Source organism: Nothobranchius furzeri, chromosome 9, assembly GCF_043380555.1.
Source record: "Nothobranchius furzeri strain GRZ-AD chromosome 9, NfurGRZ-RIMD1, whole genome shotgun sequence".
Taxonomy (NCBI): Eukaryota; Metazoa; Chordata; class Actinopteri; order Cyprinodontiformes; family Nothobranchiidae; genus Nothobranchius; species Nothobranchius furzeri.
The window spans coordinates 719,875-737,422 of NC_091749.1; the positions used below are offsets into that span (position 1 = coordinate 719,875).

Genomic DNA, 17,548 nt, shown 5'->3' on the forward strand with positions numbered 1-17,548 from the left:
GCCTGAGTGACTCTTCCTGGTGCTACATGGTGACCGAGGGAGAAGATGGTTAAAGACGGGATTGGACTCTGGTGAAATCGCGTGGATACCTGAAGACGAGGACTAAAGGATAGAGTTGCTTCTCATCTAACAGGAAAAGATTGACTGAGACCAGGAGGGTGGTTCTGATAACGGTTCTCGTCTTGCTGCTAGGAACCATTCCTGATATGTACAAGGAGCTTCTGCTGGAGGTGGTGAAGATGATAAGCAACGGACAAGCAGCACAGAAACAATGCATCGTCTTTAACGGAACATCTGCCAACCACATCATCAGAGGAGTTGTTCACAATGGAAGAGTAAAGTGCAACCACCCTAGACGGGTTTCCATACCTGCATTCACCTCAGTACAGTTACACCTGTAGACGCAGATCTATGTCCAGGTTGTCTGTAGTTGGGGTGTGTGGAGTAGAATGTTTTTGTTAGTACAGGAGTTAGATTAGGGCCAGACTAGGACATAGCCTATAGTTGTCAGTGCTGACATCGTCAGGGATAATTTTGTTACATTTAATAAGTGGACTTATGTAAAAGTAAAGCATTTGTTCATTTTAGTCGTCTACAATCTAAATGTTTATTCTTGTTTTTACAAATCTATAAGGAAACTAGAGGGTTCTGTGCTGGAGTGAGTTCTGACTCTGGAGAATGGACTAGTCACAGTAACCATACAATGACCGTGTCACTAAGCCGCTGTTTCATTACTTACCTCTCCAGCTTAACTAGTTTCAGTCACTTCCTGAGTTGTACAAGTACACATTCAGCCAGACTTATTTTTTAAACATCTGATATTCCATCACTGCTCAGTCTCACCCTAACTCGGCATGTATAATCATTCATCCCGCATCGTCCTAGTCGTAGAAACATCGTAATAAATACACTTTTATAAACAACACTTTTGTCTCTGTGCCAGTTTATTATAAAGGTTTTCCCTGACGTACCCACAGTACCCAGTTTCACCAGCACTCAAATATTAACGGCTCAATAATATTGATAATCCACATTTGAATGGAAACTTACGTTCGATTGAATATGTTTATATTCCATTTAGCATTTATTAAAAGTAAGCCCTTACAAAACATTACACCAGTTATTATAATGTGGTACCTGTTGCCCAGTAAAACACAGAGGGAAGTACTTTCTTCACTGAAGCACCGTATCAGGCCTGTGTCATCTAGTATAAAACACGAGCTCTTCTGAGGAAGTTAATGAACATGAATTAGATGTTCAGCTTCAGATCTTCAGTAAAAGATGTTCAGGTATAAGACACACCTCCACTACGGATGACAAAAGGTTTATTTCCATGTTCAGTGAAAAAGTATTACACAGGAAGTGCTCAAATTAAATCCAGACCTACGCATCTTTCAGGAAGAGTCACTGCTGTGATTGCCTTCTTTAGCTGTTCCATCACGTTAGAACAGAGAAGCTGTGACTGACCATCACTAAAAGTCTCAGTCGCTCCAGATGCTCCGGGTAGGAAAAGTGAAAACAGTGAATCAATGGATGAGATTCAAGTCAGGTGTACCAGGAGCAATTAGGGACATCCGTCCGATCTGGTACCGCCTCTTCTCGTGTGCTCCTGCAGCTCCTCACCAGAACTAAACAGGTGCCGGTCCAGAAGTAACCAGCAGAAGCTCCTAAATGTTCCTTCACAGCTCCTGTTTCACATGGCTGGCACGGTTAGCCTTCAGGTCTGGCTTCTTCTTCTCTGCTTTCTTGTCTTTTTTCTTGGCGTTCACCTCATTTTGCTGCTTGTCTTTAGTGTTGTTGCTGGCAGCCTTCCCAGGGAACACCTGACCCTCCACAGTAACATCTTCACACAGGTCTTGGGCCACCAGGAAGTCTCGGACTTCCCAGGCTAAACTCCCATCTCGAAGCATGAAGATGACCCTGTTTGAGCCCACTACAAACCTGTAAGACAAACACAAACGCTTTATCGTTTAGAGGTGTATCAAATGTCCCACAGGCACTTTTTAATTACATATTTATAATTAATGTACAATTTTTTCATTTCATCTACAGGTGGCCATATCGGTTATTTATTGTCCAGAGAAACAAAACCTATCATGTCAACCAAAATGTATGATGATGTAATGGCACCTACTGAAGATCACGTGGGCTGTCACGACAGTACTGGCTAACAGTATCGGCTCATATCAGCGATTATACTGTAATGACTCAGAGTCTCTGGTTGCTCTTTCATGAGTGTTATTTTCGGGCTACTGTCGCCGTAACCCGCGCCTTACAAACTCTTAACTTTTTCAACAGAATCGCTCGTAAAGGAGGATTTACTAGCGTAGCAAACCAAAGCGGGAAAAACCGGAACAACATTTCTCACCCGTTGAGCTCGCCTTGAAAATAAAACGTTAACCCTATAGTTTACTATTCAAACCCTTACAACATGTTTGCAGTAATTTGGCCACTCCGGCTATCCGTAGAGGTTTACTGATTACACGGGAGAGGGAGGGGTTTGGCTCGTCTCTCCGCACAAGAAGGATGGAAAACAGAACTCCACTGGCGTTGAACGTCCCCAAATAACCAAAAACCAGAAAGCCAAATGCAAAGTTTAGAGCAGCACATTTACCCAGAGGCTCTCTGATTGAGCAAACTTGTGAGAATACACGTAATAACCGCTTAGAGACGGAGCAACATGTCATCGCTAGCATAGCGGTTTGACCAGTTATATCGATATAAAGTCATCTTGTATCTTGTTTATCGATATTTTCTAAATAGCGATACATCGCCCAGCCCTACTTCAGACACATCAGAAGTCCACTCACTCATTTGCCGAGATGACTTTGCTTGCAGACCGGATTCCCTAAAACTTCCACTATTCTGGTGCGTAGACTAATCAATGGTGCAGAAGTGGTCAATGTTAATTTGAGAACTTGTTAAATTACATCAAACAAACAGCCAAATTTATTATATAAACCCAGACATCACACCTTCCCTTGGATCTCCTTCCAGTTGGACATGCCCAGAAAACCTCACCAGGGAGGTGTTTGGGAGGTATCCTGACCAGATGCTCGAGCCGCCTCGACTGACTCCTCTCAACGTGGAGGAGTAGCGGGTGAACTCCGAGCCCCTCCCCGATGACCGATCTTCTCACCCTATCTCTAAGGGAGAGCCCTAGATCACCATTTACTAGGGCTGGGCGATATGGCAAAAATAGAATATCACGATTTTTCCAATATTTTATCACGATTTCGATTTTATCACGATTTTTTATCCATGAATAGCATAACTTCAATTGCGTATTAAAGAAGAGAAACATTGAATAAATAAACATTTATTCATATTAGGGATAATCAGCACAGTGCTAACCCACTTATATTTTAAACTCACACCAGAGATGATAAAAGTCCTGAGAGAAACAATTACAAAAATCAGTTCTTCTCGTTTTTCAAGTAACTTAACATAAATTAAAATCGTAAACATATTTAAAGTGCAAACATGTCAATTGCAAACATTAACTTGTTCAAAATACTACGTAGCTCCCAGTTGCTCATGTAGTGGATAGTTAAGCTCAAATACGGCTCTGATGTGCGGCTGGACCAGAGATCGCTTGTGGTAGCAAATAACTGCTCATTCTGAATATTTTCTGCAACTCTCACTTTGCATTCAGCGTACATGCGTGGAATGGCGGTGTTCGAAAAATACTTGCGGCTGGAAAACTCGTAGCGCAGATCCAATGTTTTTATCATGTTCTTAAATCCCGCTCCTACTGTTGGCACGGGACACAAATCTTTAACCAAGTGGTACGTCACTGCATCGGTCACGCTGTTCCATCGTCTGCTGTCTCTGTCGTAGGGAGTGAGTTTTGTGTGTTTGTTAGCGTTTGCTGCCTGGAAGAAGCACTAGCCGCTGCAGGCTTTTTAGCTTTAGCTGCCAGCTGGCTCTCATTGTATTGTATTGTTTGCCTTCTTTTCAAGTGATTAAACAAGTTTGTGGTGTTGCCATCACTCGCCTTGATGCTCTCCTTGTAAATGACGTTTCGCTGCTCTTTGTCATCTGGTGAAAACCCAAACCAGTTCCATATAACGGACCGAAGACCTCGCTGTCGCTCTCCGCCGCGGCCGAAGCCATGTTAGTTCACACACAGGTGAAAACAAGCGGGTCAGTAATATATTACTATGACTCACTCTGATTGGTTAAGGGTCAAACAAAGGCGCGTCATTCGCCTGAGGTAAGTTCCCTTTTCATTCAGAGGCAGAAATTCAACAGCAGAGCTGTGAATCGTGATAAAAAGGTCTCTCAAAAATGACAGACCGTCAGATGTGTAGATCGTCATATCGCCCAGCCCTACCAGCCACCCTGTGGAGAAAAGTCATTTTGGCCACCTGTATCCGCAATCTCGTTCTTTGAGCCACTATCCAAAGCTCGTGACCATAGGTGAGGGTAGGAACGTTGACTGGTAAATCCAGAGCTTTGCGTTCCGGCTAAGCTCTTTCTTCACCACGACAGATCAGTACAGGGTTAGGGTTAACCCTAACCCTAACCCATCACTGCAGATGCAGCGCCAATCTGCATATCTCATACTCCATTTTTCCCTTCAGTTGTGAACAAGACCCTAGGGATGCACCGATGGATCGGCATTTGATCGTAATCGGCCGATAGCGCCCCTATCGGTTTTGATCGGAGTTTTCAAAATAAATCAAAGCAGACCGATCAGGTAGGGTTGTCACGGTAACCGGTGTAGCGGTAAACCCCGGTAAAAAAAAAAGTTGACAATAATAATAACCGTCTTGTTTTTAAAAAAACTATATTATCTTGGTGGGTTTTACCGTGGCTGCGGTGTAGGCGCGGTGACCCTTACCAGCCACCGTATCATCTGCTGAAGTTGCCGGCGGCACATGCGCGCACCTGATCGGTGCATCCCTACAAAACCCCGACATACTTTAACTCCTCGGCTTGAGGCAGGACCTCATCCCTGACCTGGAGAAGGTGTTCTACCCTTTTCCAATTGAAGACCATGATCTTGGATTTAGAGGAGCTGATTCTCATCTCAGCCGCTTCACACTCTGCTGTAAACCGCTCCAGCAAAAGCTGGAGACCACTGTCCGATGAAGCCAACATCATCTGCAAAAAGCAGAGACCTGATCCTCAGGCCACCAAAACCGATCCCCTCAACACTAGGGATGCACCGATCAGGTTTTTTGCTGCCGATCACCGATACCGATATCAAAGAATAATGATCACCGATACCGATCACGTGGATTGGCCAGACATTTTCTACAACATTATAATGAGCGCTACAAACTACCTAATCTGGGAATAAAGGAAATGTAACCTAATCTAAAATGGTCTGTATTAGGGTTGTCACGGTGTGAAAATTTAACCTCACGGTTATTGTGACCAAAATTACCACGGTTTTCGGTATTATCGCGGTATTTTTTTAAACGTGCTACATTTTCACACAATTAAATAAACCCTGTATGTCAGGAAATATTGTCCTCAGTTTGTGTCTAAATTTAGCCTAAAATGTGTTATTTTGTAATTATGTTGTTTATTTGTTTACATTTTCCCCTTTAGTCTTTAAAACACCAATATTTGCCCATAACTTCTTATTTTATGTCTGTTTGATGTCATCATTTTAAAAATATTAGACCAGATGATACTCAGTACTCAAGTAGCCTTCTAATCAGATAATTTTTTACCCTTACTTGAGTAATAAACCCTATATCAGGAAAGTATTGTCCTCGGTTTGTGTCCTTCCAGTGAGCTTTGCAGATGTGGGAAAATGTCATCAGGCAGTAATCGTTGTTAAATTCATAATTATTCTCGGAGAGAGACCAACTCTTATCTGCCCCTGGGAGCCCCGTAATGCATAGCGTCATTTCAACATGGCGGTGTCCGCGACACGGTTTATATGCAGGTAGCGGCGCTGCGGCTGCTTTATATAGCGACTCGTTGCATTCTCCCTCAACCCAAATCCTCGGATCACGCATTTTAGCTAAAACGCTAACGTTAGCTTGCCTTGCGTTGACTGTAGAGTTGTGGGTGATGGTCATCAGATGTGTCATGAGATTTGAAGCGTTGCTGCCTTTCACAGACACTTTTTCTGCTCGTGCTGCAAACAGGATAGCCGTCTTCTTTCAGCTGTCCCTCGGCATTCTTCACATATCCAAAAACGGCTTTATTTATAAAGCGCCTTCCGCAACCCTGTCAGGAAGCCCAAGGCGCTGAGTCGCAAGAGACAGCATTATTTGTGCTGTTTAGTATTTAACCAAGTCCTGGAACTTCATTGTCCGCGTTTTAATAAAAAGTTCATTTGTGTGATCCAAATATCCTATCCATTCTGAACACATGAACTTTGCATGCTGGTTCTGGACGCTGCTGGATAGAATTCCTGGAATGGAATTTTATGCGGAACTAGAGCTGAAACAACTAATCGATTTAATCGATTATAATCGATTATTAAAATAGTTAACAACTTTTTTAGTCATCGATTAGTTGTTTAATAATCACATTTTACCGCATAAAGTCTATTTTTACCACAATCTGACATCGGTTACAATCTGTTAAATTTGCCGCCAGTGTGTGGCAGTAATGAGCCACTGATCCACCAGTGAAGCCGTAGAAGAAAAAACGAGCCAATAAGTGCCCTCGGTTTTCATGACGTAACACGTTACTGACGCGCATCTTGCTGTGAGAGATGGCGGAACAAGAAGAAATACGGAAGAAAAATAGAAGCGACAAAACTGAAGAGAAACCCCGGACAAAAACCTCACGAGTATGGGAGCACTTCACTCTAGATGCCATGAAAAGACGGGTGACCTGCAAAATATGCAAAAACCATCTAGCATGGCACGGAAGCACGACGTCCCTAAGTGAACATTTGAGACGAAAGCATGTGGGGGCTGATGCAGCAGAGGAAGAGCCAGCCCGGTAAGTAACAGAAAGTAAACAAGCTAAATATAGTGGTCCATCACTACACGCAGATCCAATTTGGGACTTAGTGTTTTAGCTGAGTTCGTTATAGTGGATGTTAAACATGATTTTTTTGCCGCGTCAGTCTACGGTGTTCTACTTCTGACTGACTAGATGCAATCGTGAATCTCTGTGTTGTGTATCATGCGCTTGCCAAATTTAGCACGTCTGTTCATAAGAATGTTCTCGTTAAGAGAAAAACGGCACAAACCCATAACTATGTTCCTCATTCAAAAAAGGACAACTCCGCAGAGAAAAATATACAGACGAGCTGTGTCCAGGTGAATATAACGCGGCATAGTTGTACGCTTTCAATTTTTAAATACAGGAGAAATTCAGAAAGTCATTTTTTACTATTAAAAGGCTGTTTTACTATCTAACGCTGTAAAACGCCTCACAACACATTTTTGTCAAAATAAATGATCACTGTATATTGTTAATTAATTCAAATAATGTAATATTGATTTAGTGTTGTAGTGTGTGTGCTGCTTTATTTTATATGTGTACTTATTTCAGTCTATTTGTGTTTCTTATGCAGAAAAAAAAACAAGCAAAGATGGACAACTACATGGGGAACAAGACACTCACCCCCCAGCAATGCATACCACTTACAAACTCTATTCTAGATTCTACATTATTTTTTTATGGAATTTACCTCTTATATTTTGATGCCAAAAAATTATTCTGGACTGATATTTTGCACTGTTTAGCTCATTTTACACCGCTGACTGCGTTCATGTGCAATAAAATAGATTGCAGTCAACTGCACAATTCTCCTATGTTTTTCTTTTTCTTAACTGAAATGTATTCATCACTTGTATAGGTTAAATAGCTAAACAATAATAAACCGATTAATCGATGAATCGAAAAAATAATCGACAGATTAATCGATTATGAACATAATCGTTAGTTGCTGCCCTATGCGGAACACACTGCTGAAATTGGAGATTGTTGATGCAGTCCGATATAATCCAATAGTGTTTTTGGGCCGATATCAATATGGGAATGGGACATCTGTTCACACTGCAGGCAAAAGCGCAACTAATCTTGTTTTGTTTCCCCACATGCGACCCACATCTGATTTCTGATAGGACTTAAATATGTGGTGACCACAGGGTGTGTTCCAACTACAGGGGGATCACACTCCTGAGCCTCCCTGATAAGGTCTATTCAGGGGTTCTGGAGAGGAGGCCAGACGGATTGTTGAACCTCAGATTCAGGAGGAGCAATGTGGATTTCGTCCTGACCATGGAACACTGGACCAGCTCTATACCCTTAGGGGGATCCTGGAGGGTGTGTGGGAATTTGGTCAACCATGTATGACGAGTGCCAGAGCTTGTTCCACATTGCCAGCAGTAAGTCAGGCTTGTTTCTGGTGAGAACTGGACTCCGCCAAGGCTGGCCTTTGTCCCAGATTCTGCCAAGGTATTTTGGTGGCCTGAGGATCAGGTCTCTGCCTTTTGCAGATGATGTGGTCCTGTTGGCTTCATCAGAACGTGATCTCCAGCTCTCACTGGAGTGGTTCGCAGCAGAGTGAAGCAGCTGGGATGAGAATCAGCTCCTCTAAATTTGAGACCATGGTCTTGAATCTGAAACGGGTAGAATGCCCCAAGTGGAGGAGTTTCAGTATCTCGGGGTCTTGTTCACGAGTGAGGGAAAACTGGAACGTGAGATCGATAGGTGGATTGGTGCTGCGTCTGCAGTGATGTGGGCGTTGTACCGGTCTGTCGTGGTGAAGAGAGAGCTGAGTCAGAAGGTGAAGCTCTCGATTTACCGGTCGATCTACGTTCCTACCCTCACCTATGGTCATGAGCTTTGGGTAATGACCGAAAGAACGAGATCACAGATACAAGCGGCCAAAATGAGTTTTCTCCGCAGAGTGGCTGGGCTCTCCCTTAGAGATAGGGTGAGAAGCTCAGTCATCCGGGAGGGGCTCGGAGTAGACCCGTTGCTCCTCCACATCGACAGGAGCCGGTTGAGGCGGCTCTGGCATCTGGACAGGATGCCTCCTGGCCTCCCTGTTGAGGTTTTCTGGGCACGTCTAACTAGGAGGAGACCCAAGGGAAGACCCAGGATACGTTGTAGGGACTATGCTGGCTAGGGCACACCTTGGGATTCCCCACTGAGGAGCTGGGAAAAGGAGAGTATGGGCCTCTGGGCTTAGGCTACTGGAAATGGATGGTTGGATGGAATATGATATCCCGCATTAGTGTAGAGAGCAGCAGTATACCAACATGGCAGCGCTAATGAAAGCAAAAAGTGACTTTTACATAATATAAAGAAAGAGAGAAAAGCTTTTAGAATGTTCAAACACCTTTTCCTGTTTACGTTCACTCACACAAAGTCTAGTTTTGCTTGCTAATTTTTCTGACATGGTTATTATAAACACCAACCTAACAGAGAAGCTCACCTCTGAACATCATAGTTGGCGTTGAAGAGACTGCCCTGCCACAGGCCTGTGATCTCCTCAGTCTCCTTCTCTGTAGGATTTCCAGTCACTGTTGCAAAGACCATCAGAGTCCTGCCTTTTTTGGACATCTTGAGAAGATCCTCAGGCTTAGAGGCATCCAACTTTGAAAGGTCAATAGGTGGAGGAGATCGTCTGTGCTCAGGAAGGTCCCCTTCTTCTATGTCATCATCCTCCTGCAAAGTACAGAGGAAAAGTCCATCAGGAGAACGTAAGCGTTTTCTACTTTAATTAGGTAGGGTTGCAGAGATTAACCGGTTTAACTATTAACTGTGAGGTACCTACATGGTAACTTGGTGGTCTGACAGATATATTTTACTTTGCTGATGTTTCTTGAACCAGCTCAGTGGCCTAGTGGTAGAGTGTCCGCCCTGAGACTGGGAGATCAGGGTTCGATTCCTGGTCGGGTCATACCAAAGACTTTGAAAAAATGGGACCCAGTGCCTCCCTGCGTGACACTCAGCATTAAAGGGGTTGGATTGGGGGGTTAAACCACCAAATGGTTCCCGAGCGCGGCTCGTCTGTAGCTCACCGCTCCCCCAGGGGATGGGTCAAATGCGGAGAACAAATTTCGCACACACATCAGTGTGTGTGACAACTAATGGGACTTTAACTTTATATTTGACAAGCAGCTGCATGTCAACGTGTTTTCTTTCTGATGCTGTGATGTTGTGTTCAGAAACCAAGATTATTATTTCAGATTCATGACAAAATAAGTACGAGTATGGTAAATGGTAGGGCTGGGCGATATGACGATTTTAGACCGTTTTACGATCTACACATCTGACGGTCTGTCATTTTTGAGAGACCTTTTTATCACGATTCACAGCTCTGCTGTTGAATTTCTGCCTCTGAATGAAAAGGGAACTTACCCCAGGCGAATGACACGCCTTTGTTTGACCCTTAACCAATCAGAGTGAGTCATTGTAATATATTAGTGCCCCGCTTGTTTTCACCTGTGTGTGAACAAACATGGCTTTGGCCGCGGCTGAGAGCGACAGCGAGGTTTTCGTTCCGAAGAGGAACGCAGGGTTTCCTTAGCGCGCGGCGCTAACAACTTAGCGACGTGACATGTCTCGGAGAAAGCGTAAAAACACGTTGGACGCTTCTTCTGAAGCAGGAAAATAACACCGCTTCTTAAGCAGAGCACGACGCCGCCTCGGCTCGTTCACCCTCTGCCGAGCCGGTGTCGGTACCGGACTGAGCTCGGTCACTGGGTCGATGGAGCTGCCCCGTGACTGCCTGATGGAAAACCAGCGGGTTTCATCAGACTCGTAGTTTCTTGTTTTTGCTGGGGACCCCCTGTATTTTACCGCTCCCTCCTGCAGTCTTCCCCTATTAACATTTAAAATGATTCTGTAAATCCATGTATCAATAGAAACAATCTCTGCCTCTGCCAGCTGCAGTAAATGTAGTCTCCAAATAATAAATAAGAGGTGCATTCATCTGTGGATCTCCTTTGATCCACATTAGTGATATTTTCAGCACCAGAACAGTGAAACAAAGAAACAGATTCCTGAGTTTGTTAGTAATTTTATTTATTAGGTGCATCTAACCTGTTCTACTTTTCTCTGAAATGAGATCAAATCAGTGCTTCTATGGGTTGTCTCCAATCTGCACTGGAAAATTTTACTTTATTTAGAGACTTGTTGCAGAAAATATTCAGAATGCGCAGTTATTTGCTACCACAAGCGATCTCTGGTCCAGCCGCACATCAGAGCCGTATTTGAGCTTAACTATCCACTACATGAGCAACTGGGAGCTACATAGTATTCTGAACAAGTTCATGTTTGCACAATACGTTTGCAATTGACATGTTTGCACTTTAAATATGTTTACGATTTTAATTCATGTTAAGTTACTTGAAAAACGAGAAAATCTGATTTTTGTAATAGTTTCTCTCAGGGCTTTTATCATCTCTGGTGTGAGTTTAAAATATAAGTGTGTTAGCACTGTGCTGATTATCCCTAATATGAATAAATGTTTGTTTATTCAATGTTTCTCTTCTTTAATACGCAATTGAAGTTATGCTATTCATGGATAAAAAATCGTGATAAAATCGAAATCGTGATAAAATATTGGAAAAATCGTGATATTCTATTTTTGCCATATCGCCCAGCCCTAGTAAATGGTGGTCTAGAAAGGTGTTTATAGTTCCCAGAACCTGATAAGATATTTTATTACATTATTTATTTTTCACCTATTTGAGGCATTGCCACCTTGGGGTCTGGGGGTTTACCTGCCTCAGTGAGCCTAGGAGCTGCACCAGCAGAAGCTCAGCCTTCAGGTGGGACACCAAAGTAGGACAGGTCAGGGGTCAAAATAAAGTATAATATACATAAAATGCTTTTCTAGACACTCAAGATACTGTAAAAAGTCACGATAAAACAAGCAGATTATCCAACAATTAAAAAAAACTTTAAAACAGTTTAGAAATTAATCTTGTCAAGAGTTTTAGGGTGGAGAGGTCAGGGGCAGTGTTGCCAACCGTTTTTGACTGAAAGTAGCTGTGCAGCCAGAGTCCTTGGCCGAGACGGAGCTGCCACCAGCGGCAAACATAAATAAATAAATAAATGCTCGGAGACCTGCTGAAGTCCCGGACAAGCACTGCTTCTGCAACCGTCCCGAAGAGAGTTTGAGCCGAGCTGGAGCTCACTCGCTACCTGCAGGAGGAATGCATCCACCCCTGACATGGTGGAGCAACAACCGGGAGAGATTCCCTTTGCTCGCCAGTCGCACGCAAGTACGTGTGCGTTAGTGCAACGAGCGCACCATCCGAGAGGGTTTTCAGTGTTGCTGCAAATGTTGCCACCCCTCTCAGGTCCTCTCTCAAACCGTATATGGTTAACATGCTGGTTTTGCTTGTGGGTAACAAGGACGTGACCGAGCTATAAATCACCGTCATTCGTGTGTGTGAAAGTGAAATGATAGTGTGCCCGCCCCCCGGCGCGCGCGCCCGGTACATGTAATTTTTATGCTTGATTTTAAACAACTAAACAAAATGGGGACTTGTTTCTTATTTGTTAGATGCTGCAGCCAAATTTGCATTTAAAAGTTTAACCTTCTCCTGAATGTTGTTGTTTTTAAGTTCAGTCGGACTCCGACTGTCGGAGAAACAAACGTTACTGCGATCTGTGTTGTTACTGCCCTTTGATCTGCATTCAGTAAAGTGTTATTAAAGAAGGCACGGCAATTTTTAACCTTTTTTAAATGTGTAAACATTATGTTTAGATAGTACTGCAATAAAAAAAGGACTGCAATAATATCGCACACCGCAATATTAAGCCACCCTGAATCACCGCAGGAGGAATTCCTCAACCGCGACAGCCCTAAATGGCACCTGTTTGAACTCATTATCTGTATAAAAGACACCTGTCCACAGCCTCAGACAGTCAGACTCCAAACTCCACTATGGCCAAGACCAAAGAGCTTTCGAAGGACACCAGGAAAAGAATTGTAGACCTGCACCAGACTGGGAAGAGTGAATCTACAATAGGCAAGCAGCTTGGTGTGAAAAAAATCAACTGTGGGAGCAATTATCAGAAAATGGAAGACATACAAGACCACTGATAATCTCCCTCGATCTGGGGCTCCACGCAAGATCTCATCCCGTGGGGTCAAAATGATCATGAGAACGGTGAGCAAGAATCCCAGAACCACACGGGGGGACCTGGTGAATGACCTGCAGAGAGCTGGGACCACAGTAACAAAGGCCACCATCAGTAACACACTACAACGGCAGGGAATCAAATCCTGCAGTGCCAGACGTGTTCCGCTGCTGAAGCCAGTGCATGTCCAGGCCCGTCTGAAGTTTGCCAGAGAGCACATGGATGATACAGCAGAGGACTGCGAGAATGTCATGTGGTCAGATGAAACCAAAGTAGAACTTTTTGGTATAAACTCAACTCGTCGTGTTTGGAGGAAGAAGAATACTGAGTTGCATCCCAAGAACACCATACCTACTGTGAAGCATGGGGGTGGGAACATCATGCTTTGGGGCTGTTTTTCTGCTAAGGGGACAGGACGACTGATCCGTGTTAAGGACAGAATGAATGGGGCCATGTATCGTGAGATTCTGAGCCAAAACCTCCTTCCATCAGTGAGAGCTTTGAAGATGAAACGTGGCTGGGTCTTCCAACACGACAATGATCCCAAACACACCGCCCGGGCAACAAAGGAGTGGCTCTGTAGATTAAAGAAATTAATCTATGCCCACCACTAATACATATGTATATATATATATATATATATATATATATATATATATATATATATATATATATATATATATATATCTCAACAGCAAAAGGGAGGAAAATAAAAACTGTTATGTGTTAAAGTTATTAATTAGTATGATTAAAATGGCCCAAATTGCTTTGATATGTACAATAAATTCCAAAACTACCAATAAAGTGGCATTAAGACAGATATGGTGTGGTGATCCAAACAGTTCTGTTGTAGGATATAACTCAGACCTCCTGCTCTCCTCATTCTCAAAGGCATTTTCCTAAAAAGCAGTTTTTTTACACCTCCTAGTTTCTCAACTTCTCTGTTGTGTTTTCTCTCCATCGTGATAATAACGGCGCACCGAGCAAAAGGGAGCGGGTGTCTCATAGTAAAGCCATCCCTGTGTCTCTGAAGGAAATTCAGATGAGCCACAGAGCTGCGTGTGTAATTGGGACGGCAGTTGAAACTCCTGTTGACTGTATTTGCCAAATGCAGGAAAAGCCAAAGTGTCTGACGGCTGCAGAACCAGAGATGGCAGGTTGACGCCCGCGCCGTCTCTAGTAGAAGTGTGAGCCTGTAGCAGACGTAAATCTGCGGTCTCTCTGCAGCTGTACCTTTGTCTTTGGCGAATCAGCTCGGCCGAAAACGGTTTATGAATGGTCAGTCCTCGTGCACATGTGCAGATTATCGTTCTCTTTCCTTACTCCCCGAAGAACGGTTCAGAGTGCAAATGGTTTCTTTGTTGCTAACCTGTGGGGAATATCTACAAGAAAGTTTTACAGAAAGTAGCATCGGGTCCTGAGAAATGTCGCTAGGTTTGTCGCTAGATGCTTTTTGAAAGAAAAAAAAGGTCGTTGAGGGGGGTCAAAAAGTCGTCAGGAACAGCGACAGTCACCGAGTTGGCAACACTCAGGGGGGCTTTGGTAAGTAAGTAAGTAAAAGTTTATTTATAGAGCGCCTTTCTCAGATATAAATCACAAAGTGCTGTACAACATGATAAAGATCAGGGCAAATACCTCTAACCAATAAAAACATCAGAAAAACAATAGCAGTGATAAAGTAGAAAATAAAATCATGAGTATAAACAAAGTGAAGGTGTGAACCCGAACAAAGCCATCATTCTGAAACATTTAGGGAGGGAACGCCTGGATGAAAAGGTGAGTTTTTAGATGGTTTTTAAAGACTTCTACAGTGTTAGCGAGACGGAGATTTGAAGGTAGACTGTTCCAAAGTCTGGGTGCAATAGTCTGAAAGGCCCCGCCCCCTTTGGTTTTCAGTCTGGTTCGAGGAACAGCCAGGAGGTTTTCAGATGTGGATCTAAGGTTCCGAGAGGTGGTGTGTGGGGATAAAAGCTCAGATAGGTAGCTTGGAGCCTGGTTGTTAAGAGCTCTGTAGGTCAGGACTAAAACTTTAAACTGTATTCTATATTCTACCGGGAGCCAGTGGAGGGACTGTAAACCTGGAGTGATGTGAGCTTGTCTGCAACAATGAGTATCCTGTCTAGTTTAATAGTTGAAGATAGGAGATCCTGAGAGTCAGACAGGAAGGATGAAGTAGATCCAGGTGGGCGATAGACCAGAATTCCATAAACTGGTTGAACTCAACCAATTTTAATCATGATCACCTCGAATGAGCTGTAGGAGTTTGAGGATATAATTTGGCACGAAAAGTGTTTCTTAAAGATAACAGCTGTTCCTCCACCGTGGCCTGTGGTCCGTGGAGCAGAGAACAAAGAGCATTCTTGAGGACAGAGCTCACGGAGATGAGTGACGTCATTTTCGCGCTGCCACGACTCGGAAATCCACAAAAAGTTTAACTTTTTGGTCCGGAACAGATCGTTGAGGATGTGAGACTTGTTGGCTATGGAGCGCGCGTTAATCAACATCATTTTCGCGGAGGAATCTGGCGGTGTACGTGCCGCGGGCTCCATAATGGCGGGCTGCTGGCGGACTAAGCTACGTAGCGACTCCAGGCTACGCCCGCGGTGGTTCTTTGTCTCCCACGCCTTCAGGTAGCGTCCTGCATCAGGGGCTCCATTTAGCAGCGAGATCAGCCCAACTCCGTTAAGTTTCTGTTGGATCCGCCACAACACAGCCGCGGAGCAGCGATCGGGAAGAGCTTCGCCTCTCAGGATCTTTCGAAGCTGAACGAAGAAGCCGGCTCTTTTCCCCCGTTTCCTCTTCCATGGCCTCCTGGGCATCGGCAGGCCGACAGGTAACAGAGGGCCGAGATCTGGGTTAACGCCAGGTTCCAGAGGCGGTGGGAAAGCCGGTCCGGTATCGGAGTTCTGGAGGTTGATCAACGCGGACCTGATCGACAACAGTAAGTCTCGATCATATGTTAGCAGGGACTCCGCACCAGATAAAGAAGAAACAATAAAAAACACCAAATAACCAAAAAAGATCAGGAGACTAGCAAACGGACAACCACTCATGGACGCCATCTTGTAAGCCAAGATGGTAGAGTTTCGGGAGGGTGGGGGCAGCAATGGAAAAAGCCGAATCTCCCCCAATAAAGAATTCTGATTATATTTGGTTTGTAGACACTCAGATTAAAGCAGCACAGGTGCTTTTATGCTGAAACCAATAAAGGAAGTGTTTCTGCTGCTCACAAAGGAACTTTTATTTATTTAACCTGAGAATAGTCGATACAAGCAAGACTAATACTTAAATACAGTCGATAAAAGTTGACTAATATAGTCAATGTGCACTATGATACTGAATTCGAATGATGTTGCGGAATCAGACATATTTTGAGAAAGAAACCATTGAATATAGTGAAACTTTATTTTGAAATGTCCCATCAGATCAGGATGAAAGGCAGGGCTGTATAAGAATTGCAGACAAATGAGTTTATCCTTTTAATTTAAAGCATTTTTGGAACAAATAAATTATAAACGCTGCTTTATCTTGCACACAATTTTACAAAAAACAATTAACTCGTGTTTATTCTTTTAATTTTAAGTATTTTTGGAACAAATAAAATTAAAAACGCAGTTTTATCTTGCACAAAATTTTACAGAAAAAAACGTTTAAATCGTTTTCATTCTTTTAATTAAAAGTATTTTTAAATAGATCATATCATTAAAATTCATCTTGTACAGTTTTACTCCAACCTAGTGTTCATCAGCACGTTCAGACCAGGCACACAGCGCTTACCGTAATTTCTCTTGTAGTTGCGCCCGTAAAAATCGAACGAGGGCTGGCTTGACGGCAGTATTTAAACGCCGTTAAACAACCGAACGTGTTCAGAAATGGGTGAAATGCGATCCGGTCGACTTGCCATAAAATAGGGGTCAGCCGCATTGAAGCACGAGAGTACCGTCCCGCGCCACTGGAGCTTCCAGTGTGAAATTGGGGTTAGCGGGCTAAGGTTAGCAGCTGGCTGAATGAAAACCACCGCCTTACTCACCTCCCATTGCTCCAGAAGCCTCGCCATATCTGCGTCATTGTAGTCTCGGATGTCCTTTTTCTTGGGTTTAGTTTTAGCGTCTAACGCGGATATACAGAGCAAGCATGAGCATAGCAGGATAATCACAACTCCCGATTTAAACTCAGACGCCATCTTTACAGATGTTATACTGCGATTGGCTGAGAAGAGAAGCCGGTCACGAGGCAGGAAGGACGCGTCATGAACGTCAACCCCATAGATATGTACATATGTAAACACTAGATGGCGAAAGCGGGAGTCGAGGGCGTAGCTAAACGGCGGCCATCTTACCTCAGACAACAGACCCCTCCACTCTCAATGGTAGCAGCTGGAAGGTGAGTGATCAGCTTAAACAAAACACCCTTAACTTGATGAAATATTGACGTATTTACAAGCGGTTTCCCTTATTACAAACATTAGAACACATGGGCTTGAGACAACATACTTGCACATGTTGAAATGAAC

General features: G+C 43.6%; 1 protein-coding gene across 1 annotated transcript; it reads right to left on the reverse strand.

Annotated features, from left to right (window-relative positions):
* Positions 1-1,308: 1,308 nt before the first annotated feature.
* Positions 1,309-17,261, reverse strand: mesd (mesoderm development LRP chaperone). Its single transcript, XM_015975404.3, has 3 exons — positions 17,066-17,261; positions 9,371-9,603; positions 1,309-1,941 (listed from the first exon to the last, which is right to left on the reverse strand). The coding sequence occupies exons 1-3, from the start codon at positions 17,216-17,218 to the stop codon at positions 1,680-1,682; spliced, it is 648 nt and encodes a 215-aa protein (XP_015830890.1). The 5' UTR covers positions 17,219-17,261; the 3' UTR covers positions 1,309-1,679.
* Positions 17,262-17,548: the final 287 nt, after the last annotated feature.

Bases quoted from the DNA above. Each gene is read 5' to 3' on its own strand.
- mesd (XM_015975404.3), bottom strand. From the start codon at position 17,218: ATGGCGTCTGAGTTTAAATCGGGAGTTGTGATTATCCTGCTATGCTCA. The intron at 9,604-17,065 runs GTGAGTAAGGCG...TGTACTTTGCAG, and splicing joins GGCTTCTGGAGCAATGGGAG to GAGGATGATGACATAGAAGA. The intron at 1,942-9,370 runs GTGAGCTTCTCT...TTTGTCTTACAG, and splicing joins GCCAACTATGATGTTCAGAG to GTTTGTAGTGGGCTCAAACA.